Here is a 22,990-nt window from a genome sequence, read left to right on the forward strand (position 1 = left end):
TTTTAGCTGTTTCCTGAAGGCCACAGCCCACAGCTGCAGCTCTATTTGAGGACTAGGGTGGGCTTGCTGCTCTGTGCTTGGCTCAACCCACCACGAGCTTTGTGGCAGGTGGGTTGGTTTGAATTAACCCAACTGCCATTACTAGGAAATATTCTCTCTCATTAAATTTTTACCTACTACAAACAATGCACCAGGGGACATCCTAAGCACGCACAGCCCGTGGCTTCTCAGGCAGACTTCCCAGAAACAGGCTTTCTGCCTCACTTTATTTGTTTATTTAACCCAGGGCTTCACACATGCTAGGCCAACATCATATAGGTCTAACACTGAACTGGGTAAGATTCTCCAGCCCCAGAAGTGGTCTCCCTACTAGAGACTCACTCTTCCCTCCTTTGGATAGGCTCACCTGTGAAACTCCCTCTCTTCTGCATCCATTCACTGTTTGTGAAAGGCCCACTCTTAAAGACCTCACACATACTGGTGGGGACGAGTATTGGAGTCTCTGCCAACACACACAAAAAAATAGACTATCCATCATTGAATGGGCTGCACCATTCTTTTTACTATAGAGAACACTTGCCACGTTTTCCGGGCATTGCGAACCTTCATAGCTGGCTCACAGGCATAGCCTCCTGCTCCCTGAGGTATCATTTTTCTTATGAATGTGTTTGAGCCTCTATATGAAGATTATTGGCCTATTGTCACAGACATTGTAGTTTTATTACCTTTATGGTTTCTGGCTTTTTTGTGGAGGCTAAAATGATTTCCCCCATATCCACGAGACTGGGTATATTAACTTACATTTTCTTTTACTAATTACATGGATTTGGTTTTTTTTTCCATGGCCTCCCACATATTTGGAATTTATTTAAATCTCTTTCAGGCTACTGGTGGTGGTGCATGCCTTTAATCCCAGCACTCCGGAGGCAGAGGCAGGTGGATCTCTGAGTTGGAGGCCAGCCTGGTCTACAGAATGAGTTCCAGGACAACCAGAGCTGTTATACAGAGAAACTTTGTCTTGAAAAAACAAACAAACAAACACCAAAACAATAACAAAACCTTTCAGGCTTCATCTATTAAGACAACCACTCATAGATGTGGGAAGGTTTCACCTCCTACATTAAGTTGCCACACAGATTTGTTCTATTTCTGCATGTGATCATCTCCAAATTGCCAGGGTGAGCACTCTGTTGTTACTGAGTATATGTTTGTTTAATTTTACTTATTACACTTTCCAATATGTATCTTACTAAAATCATATTTAATTTTGCATATAGTATTTCTAAGAGTTGTTACTAAGCAGGTAATTATCTAATTTTATACTATGTTCCTATATCTGGTAAGTATAGGAACTGTGAAATATTAGGTTGATGGCCCCAAAGAACCCTGTCTTCCTTCCTATGTCACCGCTGGTGTTAGATACGTGTGTCCCCAACACGACAGTGGAAAAGATCATGCTCTGCATAGCCAGGAGTCCTTTTTACTGGCTAGCTAGGAGGAAAATGAGACCAATGATGTCCCAGGTTCCTACGAGCCAGAGACACCATAGGGACAGAGCTGACTTCAGCTGAATATTAACCGCAGCCACTAGTAAGCATGTGACCACCATTCACATACTCCAAGTCTGGGAAGCTGTTAGACACAAAGACGACCAGGCCTCCTTCTCATCTAATTTCCTTATTCTCTACTCACAGCTAGTTGAACGCATGCATTTCTCTAGGTCCTTAAGGATGTTCCGGAAGGTTCCGAGAATACTGGACTTGTGGCTGACGGCATCATGCATATGTACCAGTTTGGGGAGCCACTTCGCCCATCTAAGCACACAAGATGCTACACTCCCTGGCTCTTCCTCTGCCTCACCCAGCCTCATGTCGAACACAGAGCCTTTCTTGCTAAGAATATTCCTAGGCACTTCACGTTTTTATTCTAATACTGACTAGAACAGTTTTCCCATTATTATTATTTTTTTTTGCTACTGATATGCAGAGACGTGACTGATTTTTTTCTGTTTATTTTTAAACAATCACCTTGACAAATTCACTTGTTTTGAATGCACTTTTAGCTACTTGTATTTGCAGCAAAATCCACACAAAAGGTGGCCATAGCCTGTGAGGAGGAAAGCCGCTGGCCATCGTCAACAGGTGAATCTTTGGAATGCAATCACAGACCCAGGAATCAGAAACCAAAAAGGAACAGGTAAAACACTTCCTGCTCAGGGTGCCTCCTGAGAACAGAAGGACCTGCCCCAAAGTGATTGACCCAGAGGCAGTAACTTTGCCAATGTGTGGTCCAAGCTTATGCTGGATCATGTACACAAGCAACCAAAGTCTCAAAAGTAAAGAGTAACGTTGACATTTAGTCATCCATATTTTACCATACCATGTTAAAATGAAGAACTTATTTATGCAGTCTATTAGGACTAAGTAGAAACAATGCTACATTTTAGGAAATGCACCTCTGAGGCTTAATGAAGTTGCTTCTAGTCTTCCTTGTTCAGCCTACTGGCCAGCAATTATGGGCGGAATGCCTCTTTCAGCCTCTGGTGGGAGGCAGAAGCATACACCACCTGTCTCTCAGACTCTCTCCACATTACTGAGCGCAGATTCAACAGATATCCACCGAGGGTCAGGCTCATGGGGGACCCAAGGCAAGCAAGATCGGGAGCTTCTTAGGCAGGATTGTAAGTGGGAGAGCGCCAGCAGCCAGGGCTGAGTTGGCCCTCACCTGGTTTAAAAAGGCCAGACAAAGCTCTTTCTTGGGCATTCACTGAGCTCAGTCAGCCTGGGATTGTCAAGGAGGTGCCCAGCAGGAGGAGGACGCTGGACCTGTGGAGCTTCATGCTGAGGTAGGGGGTCTAAGTGACAGGAGAAACAAGGTGGGGAGGGCTTCCCCCAGCACGCTGAGCCCCCGAGACACACATGCGGTCGACAGGAAAGCACCACAGTGTGCATGTAGGATCAAGAACCAACAACCACCTAAGGACAGTTGGCAAAGAAGAGACGTCAATTGTCAGAGGAGTAATTAGCAGATATAGATGGAAAAACAGGCCTCTCGCCTAGTGATCAAGGAGACTTAAACAGCTATGACATAGTGTTTGAGACAGGCAGGCGAATCTGGAGAAGGATTCCTTCACTGGTTTAGCCTGGCAATCTGGAAGAACATACGGATGAATGGACCCAAGATCACTGATCTGATCTCTGAGGAGCAGCCTGTAGAGCCACCACAAGGCCCAGTCACAATCAGCGACACACCACATGATGAAATTCCTCAAAGTCATCTGTGGACAAGAATGATCACCCCGGAGTCAGTCAGAGCAGTGAAGAGTTGGGGAAGAGCAGCCACAAGGGATCACTTAACATCGCATCCCTCGATGCTGTGCAGAGAAGCAGGGGGTGCAGAGAGGCAGGGTGTGCAGAGAGGCAGGGTGTGCAGAGAGGCAGGGTGTGCAGAGAGGCAGGGGGTGCAGAGAGGCAGGGTGTGCAGAGAGGGCTCTAACCATGGTGCTGTGAGACAGGCTGGGGGTGGGCCACCATCCTGCCAGGAAAAGGAAGTCGGAGGAGGAAGGTGGCTAAGAGGAGCCCATCGGCCCTCTCAGTTAAATGTCCTTCTGTTCTGGGAACTGTGAACGGCTCTGCACTTTGCAACTGTCTATAAAAACAAATTCTTATTTGCAATAGTAATAATAATAACCATCATCATCATCATCATAGTCATCATCATCATCATCATCATCATTCTGAGATCTGCATGTTCTTTAGGCTACAGGGAGGAGGCACAGAGACCCCTGGCTGGTGGACAGAGACAAGTTAGGTATCAGGACCTGAGATTTGACTGCTTCCTCCAAGCTTTGTAGACACTGAGCTGGTAACAAATGCTCCCATAGAGGTGGCAGGCTTATTTTTCAAGATGTCCAAGTCCATGTTCGAGTGAGAGGTTTTATGTGTGTGAGTGTGTGTGTGTGTGTGTGTGTGTGTGTGTGTGTGTGTGTGTGTGTATGTATGCATGTGTTTTATATACATATCTCCCAGGTTAGGAAGGTTTCCCCTAACAGATAGGGAGCCCAGAGGACGAAGGTTCACCTGGGTCTTTGCTGCAGAGTTCCACTCCAAACCACAACAGAGCTTTCTGTGGTGCCTCACGGGGAACAGTTTTGGTTAAATGGCATAAGCTGGCCATGGCCAACTTGATGAATTTTGACAACTCCCCCTTTATGCTACACTTCAATATTTCAAGCTTTGCTGGAGTCAAAAAATCATCTCAATTCCAACTTCTCAAATATGTTCTCCTAAACTGGGTGGTACCTGTTGAATTTATGCTTGGGTGAACTGAGTTCCCTTAAAAATACAGCTTATCGGGGGCTGGAGAGATGGCTCAGAGGTTAAGAGCACCGACTGCTCTTCCAGAGGTCCTGAGTTCAATTCCCAGCACCCACATGGTGGCTCACAACCATCTGTAATGAGATCTGGCGCCCTCTTCTGTATACATACTAAATAAATAAATCTTTAAAAAAAAAAAAAATACAGCTTATCTGTCAAAATAATTCAATCCTATTTAGGGAAATGCTGGGAGGCAAAGAAATCACACACACTTGGAAAGAATCTTCCATTTCCTCTCGGTTCCAGTGAGTCCCCAGCATCTCAACTGCACGCACTGGCCGGTGCAGAGGACAATGAAGAGAAATAACCCCTGTATACCGAGATGGTTTACAAAAAAATGAGGCCCTGGGGCACAACCGCTGGTCTTCCTGTGCTGAGCACATCACCAGTGGAGGCAGAGGGTTTCCTGGTCTGCCATTCTTATCCAGCTTTGCGGTGTCTGCAGACCAATAGTCCTTACTTGTTATCAGAACCTTCTGGAGTCAGACAGGGGGTGGGGCGGGGGATGGGGGCCGGGGGGTGGGGTGGGGAGCGGTGGGCGGTGCCCACTTCACGGGGCTGGGACCCACCTGTACCACACAGAGCCCCTCTTACAGAGCTGCTGTGGCCCTGCAAGGTATGTTTGTATTCTTGTGGGCAAAAGGATAAGGAGCCTCCTAATTCTCATGAATCATTGACTCTCACCTCTTTGAAGAACCTGCATTTGATGGATGGAGAATTTGAGGTCCTAGAGGAGAAATAAATGTTTAACGGTCCCACAACAGTCAGAACAGGCATTTAGGGGCTGAAGAGGTGGCTTGGTGGTTAAGAGCATTTGATGCTCTTCTAGAAGACCCCAGTTTAGTTCCGAGCATCCATATCAGGTAGCTCATAACTGTCTGTAACTCCAGCTCCAGGGGATCCGACATCTCTGGCTTCCACATGCAGTCTCTCTGTCTCTCTCTGTCTCTGTCTCTGTCTGTCTCTGTCTCTGTCTCTGTCTCTGTCTCTGTCTCTGTCTCTCTCTCTCTCTCTCTCTCTCTCTCTCTCACACACACACACACACACACTTGAAATTAGTAAAAAAAAAAAAGAATAGGCATTCAGTGTAAGGATTTAACCAGTATCCAGTTTTGACTCCTATGAGGACAGAAGAGAGATTGGAGGAAAGAGTTTTGCTCTTGCAGCTTCTCTCCTAGGCATTTAGACACATCTTTAACACCATTTTTTCAAACTAAGGCAAAATCCAAAACACAAATCTAGATTTTTTTCTCTGCTAAATTTGTGAAGGAAGCTGGGAAAAACAAATGCCCCCACTTTATCTTTAGCCAGTGTCCAGCAAACTGATCAGGCCCGCTGTTCCCAACACCTCTAGAAGCACCCACAGGGCCTCCCATGGAAATGGGCAGCAATCTTGGTCGTGGGCTCCCACACCAACTCCGAGCAGAGGGCTTGGCCATAACAGGGGCTGCACTGAACAGGCCCAAAGCCACACACCATGCTTACTCCACAGTCCCAGCAATCTGAAAAGCAATCACCACATTTTCCAGAAGAGAGATGCAAACAGACCTGCTCAGACCCCTGACTGCAGCTCAGCCCTTTGCTGACTCACTTTGTAATGTCCTGCTGGTTTATTGGCAGGTGGATTTGCAAAGAGGCAGGTTTGCCAATCAAACACACTACTGGCTGGACATGGGGACATGGAGTCTAGAGCTAACCGACCTGACCATACAGTGGTCCTGTAGGGCTCGAGCCTCAGGTAAGGCCCAGTCTCTACCCTCTAACCTCCCAGGCTCCTGTGTGGTTCTGAAGGTGACAGGACCTGGTCACACTCCCGAGGGCAGGTGCCCAAGCAGAGAGGTGCAGGGCAGTAGTCTGTCACTGTGAGCAACAGTAAAGGCTCCTGGCCAGGTTAGGTCTTTTCTCCTAGCAAAGAGCAACTGAGGCTTCCTTTCCCTGGGTTCATAGCTGCCTGGTTAAGGCAGTTCCCACCTGCGCCCGCCCCCCCCCCCCCCGCCCCCAGCCCCGTGCACTAGTGCCCTGCAGGGGTTTCTACCCCACACAAGAAATCCAGCTGCTTGACTCTAGCCTCACTCAAAGGCATCTGTTCTACATTCTTTTGCCCTTGTTGAGGGGGAAGGATGGCCTTACAGCCCCTTGAGGAATGTAGAAAAAAAACCATGTGGCTGGCCATGCTGTCTACCCTCGATGCTGGGACAATGGAAGGAGCCCTGATGTTAGGACTACAGAATATGGCTCTGTGTCACATGTGACAGGGCCATTTTCCTACCAGTGTGGACGGAAGGTCAGTGCTGAAGCTCCCCTGGTCACTCCCTAGAGATGAGCCTCCTCCAGCCTCAGGCTCGACATCCCATGAAACCAGTCAGAGGTTCCCCAGACATGATCCAGAGGCAGGGACAACGAATGCACAGATGTCTGAGTCAGAGCTGGAAGTGCACTTTGTCATCTGGCAAGGCTCTCGTGGGAACCGGTGAGTGGAGAACCTCCAGCTAGAGACACCAGGGTGGGCATGGGCCAAAGGCCAGAGCTCATGTGATGGGGGAACTTTGTGTGTACTGGGTGGACTCTGGGGTGGCTGGGGGTTGGTCAGACATAACTCCAGATGTGCCTGTGATGGTGTCTAGATAAAATGTGGCAAAACAGACGTTCCTCCCCTGCAACTGGCCTTGCCCAGTCATATGGAAGAATGAGTATCAGAGAGGCCTCCCTTCTGGGTGACTGTGGGGCCAGGACTCCAGCCTCTTCTGCTCTGAGCCTTGCCGAGGCCCTCCAGGTCTCTCACAGAAGCTGCAGGTCTAGGACAGTTCAGCCAGAGACTGTATGCACCGAGTCCTTACAGCGAAAACCCTGTGAGCAGCACATCCTTTCCCATTCTCTGGGGAATCCTGACTAACTGGCTCAGCGACCGCTAAGCCCTCACTCTGCCAGAAGGTGGCAGAGCTCTGTGTTTGCTGGAGTCGGTCTGTGCAGCGGAAACTTTTGTCACCACCAGCTTTCCAGGCTGCTGCAGAAAATAACCCCAGTGAATTCAAAGCTGAGATCCCAGGCATGAAATCCATAGCTCATTACACTAGCCTTCATTTCATCACGTGACCAACAGGAAACACTGACTGGCACAGTCACGCAGCCCAGTGCAAAAGGAAAGGATGGGTTTTGAAAAGCACCCCGCACCCCACAGGCCTTCAGCAGCGACAGGCTGTTCTCAGGCAGACTGGCAAGCACAGCCCGTCCCCGCTGTGCGCCAGGGCCCAGGCAAGCGCTCAGCTCTGTCTCCAGGCAACACAGCAGCCACCACCGCATAGAAGGAACTTTGCAGTTATCTGTTGGCATAAAATTGTCTGTGCATCATCTATCTCTTCACACATTTGAGTCACTCAAAACAGATACCAAAACATAACCTCCCGGCCCAAAGCCTGACCTCTGCTGTGCATTTCCTACCAGCAAGGGCACCTTCAACCCCAGAGAAGAGCACATTTGCACAGTTACCTCTTGGGCTTGTGGATAGAGTTCTTAGACGACATCTACTTCCAAATGATTCCATAGTAATCAGGGCTACCAGTCATGGTCAGGGCCTATGTTGGTTATAGGTTCTTTGAGCCCCACTGTCCTGGGGATCCCTAAGGACTCTGATGTTATATAGCTATTTCCTCCAAATTGAAACATACTCTCCTATAGTAGGAAGGCAGGCTAATAAGATTCAGCCTTGTTTACTTACAAGGCTCAAGAAGCTCCTGAAATGTACAGGACTCAGTAAATTTCTTCCCAGAGTTATATAAGATTAGTGATTGCTCAAGCTACCTATAAAGTTTCCTCTTTATTTTTATTTTATGTATATGGGTGCTTTGCTTGCAACATGTGTGTATGTAGCACATGCATGCAGTGTCTTCAGAGGCCAGAAGAAGGTATCTGGTCTCCTGGAATGAGAGTTAGAGAGGGTTGTGATCTGTCATGTGAGTGCTGGGAATTGGAGCTCAGAACCTCTGGAAGAGCAGCTAGTGCTCTTAACTGCTGAGTCGTTTCTCCAGCTCCCAAAGTCGTCTGTAATCTAGGCAGAGAGCTCCAGGGATGCAGTTTTCATGAGTCCTTACCTGTTGGGTGAGCTTGTTAGTAGCCCAAGTGGTCACTCACGTTCCTGTAAATAAACACAACACACTCACGGGTTCACTAAGGTAGACCCGAGTAGTCATTTTGTTGGTGTCTGTCTGAACAGATGCTTGCTCATGTTCCCCAGGAAAAGGCACACAATACCCGAGCACACACATTAACATTGGCCTGCAACATGTGGAAAGTCGAGGAGCTGTCTCCTCCACCCTAACCTAGTGGGGGCTACAGACTCATTGGAGGCTTTCTGAAGATACTAGCTGGCTTTCTCAGGGAAGACAAACAGGCTGCTCATAGATGAAATGGAAATGGATTCAGCAAAAACGTGGAACTAGGAGCTGCAAAGATAGCCCCGGAGGCCGGAAGAGGCCATCAGTTCCGCTGGAGGTGGAGTGACAGGTAGCTGTGAGTCACCTGCTGTGAACTGAAAATGAGTCCTCTGGAAGAGCCACAAGCACCCTTACCTGCTGAGCCATCTCCCCAGGCCACGTTTCTAGTTTAAGAACTAGTGTTTGGTACTAGAATAACAGCCCTCTATTTACCCCTGCACACCGTGGGAGCATCTGTGAAGGACATGCTCTTAGAGTGAGCTTCCCAGATCAAAATGGATGCAAGTTTCATATTGAATCAGCATCACTATGCAGATTGAGTATCCAGTATCTGACTAATGAAAAATTCTGTGGTGGGGGCTCCTGTCTCCTCTGCAGGTCTCCCACAGAAGGCAGAGGACAAGCTTGGAGAGACGCAGTACTAAACCCAATCTCCGTCTGCAAGACCTATTCCAGGCCCTGCCTCTGAGTCCTTCCAACCTCCTTCAGCACCTGGTGCTAAGACACTGAGGACTCACCCCAGGGCCACAATTTAGTATGCAAAGTATGGGAAATCTTCACATTACCATGAGGTGTCCACCTGGGGATTTGGGAAAATATATGATGACATATTTTGTGGAATGTAGTTTTTGAGAGTCAAAGAACTCAGGGCAGCTGTTGTGGCCATTTATTTTCAGGTTATTGGTTGCTAACTCTGTTCCCATGGCAGAATACTGTAGGTTTAGAAATGAACTTTTTCTTCTTTAAAAGACACAGCTACTGTGTGAAGGATCTCCCAGGGACTCCCTTGAGGACATAGACTACTGGGACTGGAAGGCTGGGTCCCAGGTGCAACAGAGACACAGTGTCACAGCACAGTCCCCCAGGGAAAGACTGCTGGGATTTCTACTTAGTGTGGGGTTCTGAACACAACACAAGAAGTATGAAAAAGAACTGTATCCTGTGAGAACAGCACTTTACAACCAACAGACTTGGGGAGTTGAAAGCTTGTGGGCAGGTAGCTGATGTGATTCTAACCGAAAGGCTATATGCAAACACATGTATCCTTCCAGTCCCCACAGCAAGCACGGCTCCTCCTGGCCATCAGTGCAAAACCATGTCACATAGCCTTTTTCTGGGTGCCAGAACTGAGTCAACAGGTGTTTGTGGAACTCTGAGGCCAGTAGACAAGCCACCCTGGACAGAGTGCATGACAGAACCCGAAACACTGGAGGACAAGGCGGCAGGCTTACCTTGAATGTAACATAATTTTGCTTGGTTACCAAGAAACTGTCTGATAATATGTCACCCCATGTGGCAAAAGGAGCTTGCAGTATGACAAGGTTACAGGCCCTGAGAAGGGATGCTGATCTGGTTACCCAGGTGGGCCTGACAAGATTCTAGGGTTTGTACACACAGAAGGCTGGGTCAATAAGAGAAGGAATGTGAAAGTGGTGGTCACAGTGATGCCCCTCGGCAATGATGGAGCAAGAAGGCATGGCCTGAAGCTAAAAGGCAAGGGGTAGATCCAGCAGGCTCTGGAAGGGGTTAACCCTGCTCCACATTGGCTTCACGAATTATGAATTTCTACTCATCAGAGCTGTGCCCCACAGTAAGGCAGGCAGTTTGTGGCTTAGAGAACAAGTATACCGATTCCTGATGGAGCTCCCAGCCAGTGTAATCTGTGGTGCCCAATTAATCTTATTTAACTCACTCTCCCTACTAACCAGGCTTGGTATTATTAGCCTTATTGTTAACACTTTAGACTTGTGGATTCTGAGCCCTTACTAAGGTCTCATTGGCAGCTCTATCCACTCACAGTGAGTTCTGCCTGCTGACCCCTCAGACCTCTGCTCCTAGGTAGGATGGAGCAGGAGGGTAAGAGACCAAGGGCCGGCTGTCTGCAGCCCTCCAGCAGCACCCACCAGGACAAAGGGCCAGCAACGTAGGTAAATTCCTTGTGTTGTACATAGCTACCACGCCATCGCCATCCAGCCTTATCTCTGTCGTCTCATACTGAGATTGTGATCCCAGCAGATATCAGCTCCCCAAACCTTCCGCAGCCCCCAGAACCCACCACTATAGTCTCCATCTTCATGATATCACCACACACGGTAGGCAGGGTAACAGCTATGTTTTTGCAGCATCCCTCCCTCCTTCCTTTCCCCCCTGACTCCTCCCTTCCCTTCCTCCTTCCTCTTTCCTTGGCAGTGCTATGGACTTAACCTAGCACCCTGAATACGCTAGGCAAGTGTTCTACCACTCAGCTACATTCTCACCCCGGGTTTTCATGACCTTCTTCTTTCACCGAGTGTAACATCCTCATGTTCTGTCCACTTGGTGATGGGTGACAGAATTTCTGTTGTTCTTAAGGCGGAGAGTTCTGGAGATGGGTGTGTAAAAGCCCCACACCTGTGAATGTGTGCAGCATCACGGCTGCATGCTAGCATGTGGCAAGTTTTATGTCTGTTTTTCTAAAAATGAAGTAACTGATGGGATATAAGGCCTTTTCCTCCTGAGAGACGGTCCCGACATTGCCTATTATGTGGCCCCTAATGCATGCAGAGGACAGACGTTTCCTAAGTGCTCCACACTGAGTCCCACCTCTGGTCATTGCACACTAGAGACCCCAGAGGCCCCTTCTGTGCGGCTTCCGGATCAAGGTCTCCTAAGGTGTGTCACAGGACATGGTGTAGGGGGAGTGAGGGCTTCTCGCTGCCCAAACCACACAAGCCGGAGAAAGCACTGTGTACCCAGAACCCCTTCACAGGTAGGCCTGACACAATGTGTCAAAACTGCTCTTCACAGGAACTAATGTTTCAATAGCCACCACCGAAAGGGCTGGCAAGAGAGTGAGATTCACACTCCTGTTGTCCCAGTATGCTGAGCAGCAGGGCCAGAGCCACAGGTTGGAGGACTTATTCTAATCACATTGAAGCCATGGTTTTACTACGAGGGTGATCGGCAGCTATTTGGTTATGTTGAGCAGAGAGCAATTTTCCAGACGAGATATTGACGTTTCATGGCTTCCCCACATCCCAGGCAGTAGAGAGAAGGGATTTACCAAGCTGGCTCCAGTTGGACCACTGGAAGCTCTGTGGGTCCATTTTGTCCCTAACATGCCAGAGAGCAGATGTCCTTCAGGTTCAGTGGAACCGCCTTTGTACAGCTCTCTGTTGCCAACCGCTTTCCAAAGAGACCATGTGAGTCCACACTGTGAACATACCTTGACTATACCCCAATAGGGGTCACCACTTTTTAATTGTAACTTGTTGTAGAATATTATTTTGACTACGTAAAGATGTGTTACATTTGTTTGCGTTGCAGAATACTACTTTAACTGTGTAAAGGTGTGTTACTCTTTTTAAATGCTGTATTTGTTTAATGATGTAAGGATGTGTGCTTAATGATGTAAAGACGTGTTGCATCTGTTTCCCCTTGCCTGCCTAAGGCACCTGATTGGGCTAATAAAAAGTTGAACAGCCCATAGCTAGGCAGAGAAAGGACAGGCGGGGTTGGCAGGCAGAGAGAATAAGTAGGAGGAGAAAGCTAGGTTCAAAAAGGGAAGGAGAGGGAGAAGGAGGAGGAGAGAATGAGGGACATGCCCAGGACAAGAAGCCAGGCAGCCATTGGCCAGCTAGACACGAGAAGCAGTGAAAGTAAGATACACAGAAGGAAAGAAAAGTAAAAAACCCCAAGGCAAAAGATAGATAAAGAGAAACAGGTTGATTTAAGTTAAAAGAGTTAGCCAGAAACATGTCTAAGCTAGGCTGAGCATTCAGAATTATTAAGTCTCTGTGTCATGACTTGGGAGCTGGTTGGTGGCCCGAAAGAAAAAGCCTGGTACAGAAACTGAATTATGAAGATGGTGCTTAGAAGTGTACACTGTTGGGGGAACAGGGAGGCGAGTAATGTATGGAGTTAGTACTATGTAAAAATCCAACACTTTGAGTGTCTCTTCCCCCACCCCACCTCCACTGTGGAAGCTAGGCAAATGCTTTACTACTGAGCCAAACTTCACGCCTCAGGGATTATCTTAGAAGCAGAACCAGAAACTCATGACCATTTGACATGACCTGAGGTGGCTCCAGCTTGGGACACTCAATAATGAAGCAAGCCAAATGAATTTCCTTAAGTTTACGTTTAAGTTTAATATGCAGTCAGGGCTGCCATGCTCTTGGCCAGTTTGGTTTCTCAGAATGAGTTATCCCATTAGGTGAGCACTGGGCATGGCCAGGGACACTACAGAACTCCCAGGAGTGGCCTGAGAACTCTGTCCAAGGAAGGGGGTGTCAGCGTGGGGAAGCTGGGAGTGTCTGCTGAGGCGGACAGAGGGTGCCTAGGGAAGGGGCTGGGAGGACTTGGATAGCCCTCAGCTAGATTCAAATGCAGAATGTTCTCTTCTGCAGGAATCCCAACATCTCCAAACAGATCCCAGTCTGCTACATAATGTCTTTTCCCTTTGTTTCCAGAACTTTCCATGATGACCAGTGTGCACCAATGCTATTAAGTTGGTTTGTTTTGTTTGATCTCTTTTAGCCTGTTATGAGAACTGGATAACCACAAGTAACAGATCTGTCCACATTTCCCGTGCTGGCATTCTAGGATCGGTGGACAAGTCAGCGAGAAAAGGAAAAGATACAGATCGTTCAACAAGATCAGAGTCCTCATTTCTCCGTAAAGGCCCTCTAACCTCGGGATGTCCAAATTTGTAGGGCTCTAGACCAGTGCTTCTCAACGTGTGGGGCGTGACCCCTTGAGGGGACTCGAACAACCCTTTCACGGGGGTCGCATATCAGATTCATAACAGTAGCAAAATTACAGTTATGAAATAGGAACGAAAATATGGTTGGGGGTCACCACAACATGAGGAACTGCATTAAGGGATCGCTGCATTTGGAAGGTTGAGAACCACTATTTTAGACCCTTAAGATATGGAATTATTATTATTATTATTATTATTATTATTATTATTAGCTCTACCTTGTCCAGACTTTGCAGGTACCGCTTGCTAAGCTATTGGAGAGGCCGAGAGGGCCCCAGGATAAAAAGCTGTGGGTCCTTGTCCTGAAACTGAATGTAGTTTGGAGCCTCATGCATCAGCACACTGGACCCTCATTTCTGACCATTCACTTGGCATGGGGAGGGGGGAAGGGCTATGGAGCCTGTAGCTCTAGCCAGGGCAGGGGGCATAGTGGACAGCCAGGACTAGTAATCGGCATGCACCCTCTGAATCTCTACATCCCACCTGGGTGTCAGATGTGGCCTTTTGTCCGCACCTCCATGATCCTGGCTCCCCTCTGTCCTGCCCTTGCCCTGACGCCCATGCCCACACTTACCCGTTCCTCTTCTGCTCGTATGTCAGGCATGGTGCTCAGGCACAGGCCGACGGCTGTGACGGCCACGAAGGCCACGGAGACATAGGCGAAGAGCTTGCCTGCCAGCCCGGAGTGCGGGTTCTCCACCATATCGCGCAGGCACCGTCGGCCGCGCTCCAGGCGCCCGGTGCCCAGGGCTCGCACTGGGCTCCCCTGGGGCCCGCGACCCGGTGGCCCGGCGCACGCCTCGGCGGCCTCTTCCTCGCGACGGCGCAGGCGGCGCAGGCAGCAGCGCTCCAGCCGCGCCTCGTCGATGCCCCAGTAGGCCAGCTCGTCGCGGAAGGCCAGGGCGCACGGGCCCCGCAGCAGCCTCAGCTTGCCGGCGCGCAGCAGCGCCACGATGGCGCGGAAAGCGCACGGGCTGCGGTCGAAGAAGAACTCGTCGCGGCTCACGTCGTAGTCGTCACACACGCGCAGCAGCTCGTCGTGGCCGCGGCAGGCTCGCAGGCGTTCGAGGCGTGCCAGGGGACAGCGGGCCAGCGCGGCCCAGGCCAGCCGCACCCGGCAACCCCCGACGTTGATAATGACGTGCCGCGCCCGGGCCGCTCGACCGCCTCGGCTTCCCCGGCCTGTACTGCCATGCTCCGGGCCGGGGGCCTCCGGGTGCCCCGGGAGCCGGGCCATGGCCCCATATGCTGGCTGCGATCAGAAGACTGGGCCTGCAAGAGGAATCCGAGTGTTAGGACTGCGGCTGGCAGGATCCAGGGTTCGGGGGACCAGGAGCTGCGTATCCCAGGTCCATTTCTAACTCTGGCACAGTTGCAGGCTCCACCTTCCAGACTTGAGATTCCCCCAAACTTTCCAGAGGACCCTGTAAAGTGGACATGTTACCTTACTTCATCTTCTAGAGAGCAGGAACATATAAAAATTTCTCAGGCAAGGAGGGTTCGTGGGTGGAAATGGTTTAAGAAACCCTAGACTCAAACAGAGTTTGTGGTATGTATCTGGTAGCATAAGCTTTTTACAAACCCATGTCTGGTCTGCCCTGAGCTGGTCAGTATTAAAAAGCAAGCATCTACCCCGCCCTTCAACAAAGAAGGAAAATGGGGGTGGGGGGCTTGCCAGAAATTAGAAACAGACTTATGAAATTCCAGCAAACGCACCGCGTGTACCCTGCTCTGGACCGGATTTAAAGGAACCAATTATAAAAAAGACGTTTAAAGCCAAATGAGAAACACTGAGCACAACGTAGGAAGGAAACGAAAATGTAAAGATATGATAATTGGATATGAAAAACCAGGGTAGTTTTTCTTAGAGGTCCTGCCCGCACATTCACAGACGAGGAGGGGTCTAGGACACCGGTGGTCCCAGAGGAAACTGACCACATCCCACAGCGGTTTGCATCGCAACGGGCCTCGCTAAGCTTTGTGCATCTTCGACCTCTCCATGTGGTCCGCTCCGTGGTCCCGCTCAGCTTGGAACACAGCTTCCAGGTAATTTTGCTGCACAGCTGGGGTCGAGAACCACAGATCAATCAAGAGAGATGGAAACCCACAGCGCTTGATTTTTCAGCCCTTGGTTTTTAAGTCAGAGGAACTGTTTGGTATCCGCAGAAATTCCTCAGATGGTCAGTGAGCCTTCTAGGTTTCTATGCCAACTGTTTGGCATACACGGTTTTTTTTTTTCCCCTGCACTGGGCTCACTTTTCCTAGAGGATTCTATATAAAAGGGGGTGGAGGTGGGTACCATTACTAACATCCAAGACTTGGGCTGCATGGAGGATTCTACTCTTTTTCCCAGAGGTCTCCCCAGCCCCTCCAATTTTGTGTTTTCAGTGCTGCTTTGCTTCCTGGAATGGAGAGGCCAGAGGTTCAGCAGAGGCACTTAGGGCCGCGGTAACAGCAGCAGGAGGATGGATGACAGGCAGGCAAGTCCCAGCTGGTTTGGGTTGGAGCAACCTGCCATTGAGGACACCGCAGATGTGTGTTGGGAGACACCCCCCAATGTTCTCATAATGACACACAGGCAGACAGACAAATAGTAACTGTCAGCACACATCCTAGGGAAGAATTTTCTTAGCCCTAACCATAGCATCCTATGTGACAAATACATCACACAATGGAGCACTCCAAAATCCATCCTTGGGGTAATGAAAAACAGGTAAAAACTTTCCCAGCCAACTTTGGTGGAACTTTGGGACCAACCAAAAACTGTTAGTGACCATGAGGATCTTAAGGGAAAGCGACTGAATCTTAATAACAATGACCCTTTGCAGCAACTGGACTTACCCTGTATCTACCCTACTTCATTTCGGGGAACTCACCCCACATCCATCCCTGAGCTCAAGGAATTCACCCCACATCTACCCACTGATCTCAGCCTGGGGGACTCACCCCACATCTACCCTCTGATCTCAGCTCAGAGGACTCCTCTTGTCGAAGTCCTGCTCCTAGTTCGGAGAACTCACTTGGTCCATCCCATGCTTCCAGCTCACCGCTGTCCTTGCAAAGCACAGCCAGTACTACTGACATCTGTGCTGGTACTGGAAGAACACACCTCACCGAGGTCACCGTTCCCTTCAGCTCCTTCCGAGCTCTGACCCAAAGGCTTTGCTGTTATCTCCCCCACCAGAAATCTGCCTGGTGTCAATACAGCCAGCCTAAGACTGTGTCAAAGCCATGCATAGGAGGATATTTCAGCTGTGACTGCCTGAGGCAATGGATTGCAACTGGAACAAGCCAGAGCTGTGGAGACAGGCTGGACATGAGGTGCTTGGGGAATAAGGAATTGGAAAATGCTTTGGGATTCAGGATGCCACACATAGGCCTGGGCTGTGTGTTTACTCAGTAAATATCAAAGAAGCCTCCAGTGCTTTCCGGGGCTGACCTTTAGGCACGGAAGCAGGTGAGCGGAAGAATTGTCCACGCCGCCTGGCTGAGTGCTGGCAAGGCCCCAGCTCACACAGCCCATCTGCCAAAGCTGGATTTGCTTTTCTCTCTGTGAATCTCATGGAACAGAGACATTATGGCCAGGTATGACAAGGCAAGGCATATAGACTTTACAAAATCGATGCTTTAAATTATGGGCTGTGCAAACAAACACCAGTGACTATGACGAATCATCAAGTGGGGATCTGATTTCCAGAACTGCCGCTTACACTATTCAAAAGGTCCAGCTTTCCACAGCAACAATTACCAAGAATATGAAGAATAAAGAAGAATGGCTGCCACACAGGAAGGGAACAAGTAAAATGAACCATCCCTAAGGAAACCTGTAATCAGCTTCATCAGATAAGATTAAATAAACTAAATTAAATATATTCAAGACATGGCCTAGGATAATGATGCATGCCTGTAATTCCAGCATTTGTGAAACTGAGTTTGAGCCATGAGTTTGAAGTTAGTCTGGGCTACAAAGTAAGTTCCAGGTCCTCTTGGGCTACAGTGTGAGATCCTGTCTCAAAAACAAAAAACATATGAAAAACAAACAAACATAAAAACCAACAATCAAAAAGTTAAAGACAGCCGTGCTGGAAGACCTAAAGAACTACGAGAATGACTTTCCCAACAGTACTAAGGAGACAGGAACTATAAAAAGGAAGCAAAAGAATACTGGAGTTGAAAAGTATAGTAATAAGATCCAAAGCTGTAGAACTGAGCAGGCCTCAGACAGCGTCACAGTGATGTGGGATATTTGTACATTAGGTGAAGATACATTGCTGTGATTGGTTTAATAAAGAGATGAATGGCCAATAGCTAGGCAGGAGGTAGAGAGTGGGCAGACAGAGAGGAAGTAGGAGATGAATTGAGGTGTGCAAGATGCCATCTAGATGCAGATTGAGTGGGAAACATAAAATGAGAGATAAAAGCCACATGGTAGAATGTAGATTAATAAAAATATGCGTTAACTTAAGGTATAAGAGCTAGTGGGACAAGCCTAAGCTAAGGCTGAGCTTTCATAATTAATAATAAGTCTCCATGTCATTATTTGTGAGCTGGTGGCCCAAAGGAAAGTCCAACTACATCACAGGATGAAAACTAGTCCTATGAGAGTATCCCCTTAAGTGGCACAGAGGGGGAATTGAAGAGTGGGAAGCAGGCTGCCTGCAGGAAGCCAACTGCCTTGGGTAAGAGGCATCCCAAAAGGAGAGGAAAGAGGGAAAAAGTGAAGAAAATGCTTGAAAAAATGCTTAAAAAAAATCCCTGGTCGGGTATGTTGCCACATGCCTTTAATCCCAGCACTCAGGAGGCAGAGGCAGGTGGATCTCTGTGAGTTCGAGGCCAGCCTGGTCTACAAAGCAAGTTCCAGGACAGCCAGGGCTGTTACACAGATAAACCCTGTCTCGAAAAACCAAAATAATAATAATAATAAATAAAAATCCCCAAATCTGAGAATCGGCTTTCTTATAGGATTCAGACCCCTAAGAGGCTATTCATGATCCAGTAGATGGTCCTACACCCATGTGCATACAGGCAGTACTAAGTGGACATGTTGGGTTAAAAAAAAAAAAAGAGCACATGAAGGAGGTGGGCAGTGGTGGTTGGGATAGAGGAGCAACCGGATGGAGGGAATGGGGGGTGGCCATGATCAAAACACATTATATGTTTATGAAATTCTCAAACTATAAAAATATCCCCACATTTGATGAAAACCATTATTCTGTGCATCAAGAAACTGGAAGCCAGATAAATCCGGAGATCCATAGTGGCCCAGCTCACATGAACTATCTAAAGACAGGATACAAGAGTGTTTTGAAAGCAGTGAGGGAGGTCACTTGTTATTCATCCAAAGGGATCTTCATGAGGGCCAGCTGTCAGTGTTCTACCAGATGCCTTGAGGCCACCAGGTGCAGGGATGGTACACATCACACAGAGATGCCACTTTGCTTAGTTATAACCAAACAGGAGGTGTGGAAAAAGCTCCATGTACAAGCTACAATGTGGTAGCTGCAGAGCACTGTTAATGTATTTTAAAAACACTGACCTGCATACTTCAAAATGATTACAATAGTAAGTATAATTCTATGTGATTTTATGTCACACAGAATTTATTTGGAAAGCATGCAAAGTGAGGAGCTCTGGGTGAAATCCAGGACTGTGCATGTGCATTTGCACATAAGATTGAGGGCCTGAGTTCAGTCCCCAGCACTCATGTAAGAAGCCGGAGGTAGAGTGATGCGTGCTTTTAACCCCAGGTCTGAGAAGCAGAGACAGGTTGGTCTTTGGGGCTCACTGGAGCCAGCCTAGATGAACTGGTGAGCCCCAGATAAGAGTAATAGTAGCAGTAAGAGACCCTGTCTCAAAACCAAGGTGGACAGCTCTTGAAGAATGACATGTGGGTGCTGTGGGATGTCTTTCTGTATGCTGTGAATATGTGTTGCTCTGACTGGTTGACAAACAAAGCTGCATTGGCCTATGGCAGGGCAGGACAAGGTGAGGCAGCACATTCCAACTGGAGAGAGAGGAGAAGAAAGAAGAGTGGGGAGACACTATGAGCCGCCACCAGGAGAAGCAAGTTGTGAAAGTACCACGTGTGTGTAAGTGTGTATGTGTGAAAGCCACGAAGCCACGTGGCAATGCATAGATTAACAGTAATGGGCTGAGTTAAGTTGTAAGAGCTAGCTAGAGAGAAGCCTGTGCCATTAGGCCATACAGTTTGTAAGTAATATAAGCCTCTGTGTGTTTACTTGGGTCCAAGTGGCTGCAGGACTGGGTGGGACACAGAAAAACTTTCGATTACACCTGGGGTCGACCTCTGTCCTCCACACATATGTATACGTAGTGCAATGCACAAAACCGCACACACTTATACACCAAGCAGATGGTAAAACCAAATGCCAGTGAAGATGTGGAAATACTAGAATGTCGCACGTGGTGGGGAAACAATAGCGCTGTTTTCCCACAGCAAACAGTTGGCAGTGTCCCCAAGACCAGGCGGAGTCACCTCACCACATGACTCAGTGATCACCTCCTACATGAGTACCCGAGAGAAACAAAAACATACATCCAAATGAAAAGGTGTATACATGCTTATAGCAGTGTTCAAAATAGCCAAAGAATGAATATAACCCAAATTCCTTCAGCTGCTGAGTACATAGACAGAAGCTGGCATGTCCATGCATGGAAATATTATGGAGACAAAAGCCATGAAGTACTACCACAGGGACAAAACCTGAACATGCTGAGCCACATTAAAAGGTCATATAGAATGAACCCGCTGATATGAAATGGGTAACTTCATTCACAGAGACAGAAAGTTAATGGCTGCCCAGTGTGGAGGGGTAATGGACCACAAGCGTTTAGTAGGTGCAGGGTTCCCGCTGGTGCAACCTGACAATGACCTGAAACCACCCAATGGTGATGATTCCACAACAACGTTAATGTATTTTTGAAAACCCACCAAATTATATACTTTAAAATGATTAAAACGGTAAGTACAATGCTATGTGATTTTTATGTCAGTTGGAAAAAATTCTGAATGGGTAGGTCCAGGTGAAATCCATTGGAAAGACAGTGTTTAGGCTCTGATAATCACTGCCTTTGATGGTCTGAACTAAGGTCTTTCATCATTATAGCAATTCGTTTCCCTAAACACTGCCCAGGGAAGCACAAACCTTTCACTAGGACAACACAGGAACTGAAAGCATACATGTCCAAGTGGATTCAGTGTGCGCTTCTGTGAATCTGCCAGACCTGTGTGTGAGTCACCTGATGCGTTCCAGAAAAAGTGGCAGGAGGCAGGAAGGGTGCTGAGGGGAGACTGACAAAGTGGTCCACACACTATGAGACGTTTCATCTGGATCGTCAACTTGACGGGTTTAGAACGATACAGGAGTCACACCTCTAGGTATGCCTGTGTGGGAGTTCCCAGAGGGGTTTCACTGAGTTGGGAACACCCACCCTGAAGGTGAGCAGCAGCATCCCACAGGCTAGCATCTCAAACTGAGGACCAAGGAGAATGCCCAACATAGACCCAGCATTCATCTCTCTCTGCTTCCTGACTGTGGAGGCCATGTGCGGTGGTTTGAATGAGAATGGCCTCCATAGGCTTATAGATTTGAATACTTGGTCACGGGGGTAGCACTACTCGAAAGGATTAGGAAGTATGGTGTCGTGGTGTTTCGGAATATTTGATCACACTGTGGACCTCAGGTTTGCATTTGCATTAATTACATAAAATCAGCCTTGAGGAAGGAGGCCGAGTTAGCAACTAGTTGACAGAAAGTAATCATAGAGAGTCAGAGGAGGGCTAGAAGATGGATAGAGAGGTGCACAGGAAGTAGTAGAGATGGGCTTTGAATGGTGTGATTTGTTTGTTTGTTTTGGCAGAGCAGAAGGACAGTCTCTTTCAGAGACACAGGCGAAGAGAGAAGGTCAGCTGGTTGCTACTCAACCTCTCTGAGCTAGCAGGTTTTCACTGCAGCCTTAGAGTCTTGAGTCTTCTTAATGAATAGAACAGTAGGGATTTAATTAAATTACATTTAATTAAAATATATTTGGTGGCTGTGACATTAGCCGGTGCTTCAGGAACAGGATTCCTGCCGGGCTGTGGCATAAGCTGCCTGGCCCTTGCCAGAGAAGCAGACCAGTGTCTGCGGAGCTGAAATCGCTGGCTGAAACAGCAGAGGATTAAATCTCAGCCTTTGTGTCGATGGCAAAACAACACTGTGGCCTTGTTGGAGGAAGTGTGTCACTGGGGGTGGGTTTTGAGGTTTCAAAAGGCCCATTCCAAGCCCAGAGTCTCTCTCTTTTGCTGCCCGTGGATCCAGATGAAGAGCTCCCAGCTCCTTCTCCAGCACCACGTCTGCCTGCACACCGCAATGCTCCCTGCCGTGGTGATAATGGACTAAGCTCCGAAACTGTAAGCCAACCCCAGTTGAATGCCTTCTTTCATAAGAGTTGCTGGGGTCATGGTGTCTCTTCACAGCAATAAGAGCACTGACTAAGACATCAAGTCATCAGAGTTCTCACATTCCTGCCACTACACCTTCCTTGCCTCAACAAGCCGTGCCCTCAAGCTGTGAGCCAAACTCAATCTTTCTCTCTCAAGTTGCTTTTGTCAAAGATTCTGTCACAGCAAAACAAACAACAACAAACAAACAATGTGCCCATGCTTGACAGTAAGTTCTATGTGCCAATGAGGAATTAGGAAGCTTCTGAACATGAGAAATCACTTTAGTATGACTGGGTGGGGAGGGAAAAGAAGGGGGACTTCCAAGGGTCTGTGCTGAGGGTGCTGTAACCTCCAAGAACTCAGTCCTTGGGACACTCAAGACCAACACCAAGTTCCTATCCCAGGATGTACTCCGTTTTATCTCCCTGTGCCAGCCATAAGATGTCAAAGATCTCATACTGGCTTGTCCTACAAGGCAAGGATGGTGGTGTGCCAGAGAAGCAGAGAACACAGCCAGGGGGCTTCTCAGAGCAGGGCAGTGGCCCAGAGCATTGAGGCATCTGGAAGTGCTGGGGCTGGGCAGTCCTGATTTACTCAACAGCCATCTGCTGTGGAGACTTGACGCGGGTGTTCAGTTTGGAGACAAAGCTTATTAGTGAACAGGAAGATGAGCACGGGGAATGAATGGCGATGTCCCGATTTGTCCAGGAAGGGCAGCGTCTGGACCCAGCTCTCTGGTTTGCATGTAGCCCCACCCATCTGCTGTGTCCCTGCAGACCTAATTTGTCCTAGGTTGCAGATAGGGCTCCCTGAAGGCACCACACCCATGTTCCTAACACCTTGGCCATATGCCTCTGGCAAATGCACATCAGTGTCTCACCCTCCCTGCCAAGCCAAAAGCACTAGCATTTCTGGAATCGCACTCCCAGAGTTAAAGAACAACCACGGAGGTACTGCTGAGCTCTTCTGCCAAATCCTGTGGGACTTGGGTTTG

At 48.4% G+C, this 22,990-nt stretch overlaps 1 protein-coding gene across 4 annotated transcripts in view; it reads right to left on the reverse strand.

Annotated features, from left to right (window-relative positions):
* Kcng2 (potassium voltage-gated channel modifier subfamily G member 2) overlaps positions 1 to 22,990 on the reverse strand; it is a 74,696-nt gene that overhangs the window by 12,350 nt on the left and 39,356 nt on the right. For all 4 annotated transcript variants that reach the window (XM_052742652.1, XM_052742650.1, XM_052742651.1 and 1 more), the window contains exon 3: positions 14,125 to 14,822. In XM_052742652.1, coding sequence (XP_052598612.1) covers positions 14,125 to 14,787 — 663 coding nt within the window. In that variant the 5' untranslated portion in view covers positions 14,788 to 14,822. The remainder of the gene's footprint in view (positions 1 to 14,124; positions 14,823 to 22,990) is intronic.

Source organism: Peromyscus californicus, unplaced genomic scaffold (genome assembly GCF_007827085.1).
Source record: "Peromyscus californicus insignis strain IS unplaced genomic scaffold, ASM782708v3 Scaffold_17__1_contigs__length_78620276, whole genome shotgun sequence".
Lineage (NCBI taxonomy): Eukaryota > Metazoa > Chordata > Mammalia > Rodentia > Cricetidae > Peromyscus > Peromyscus californicus.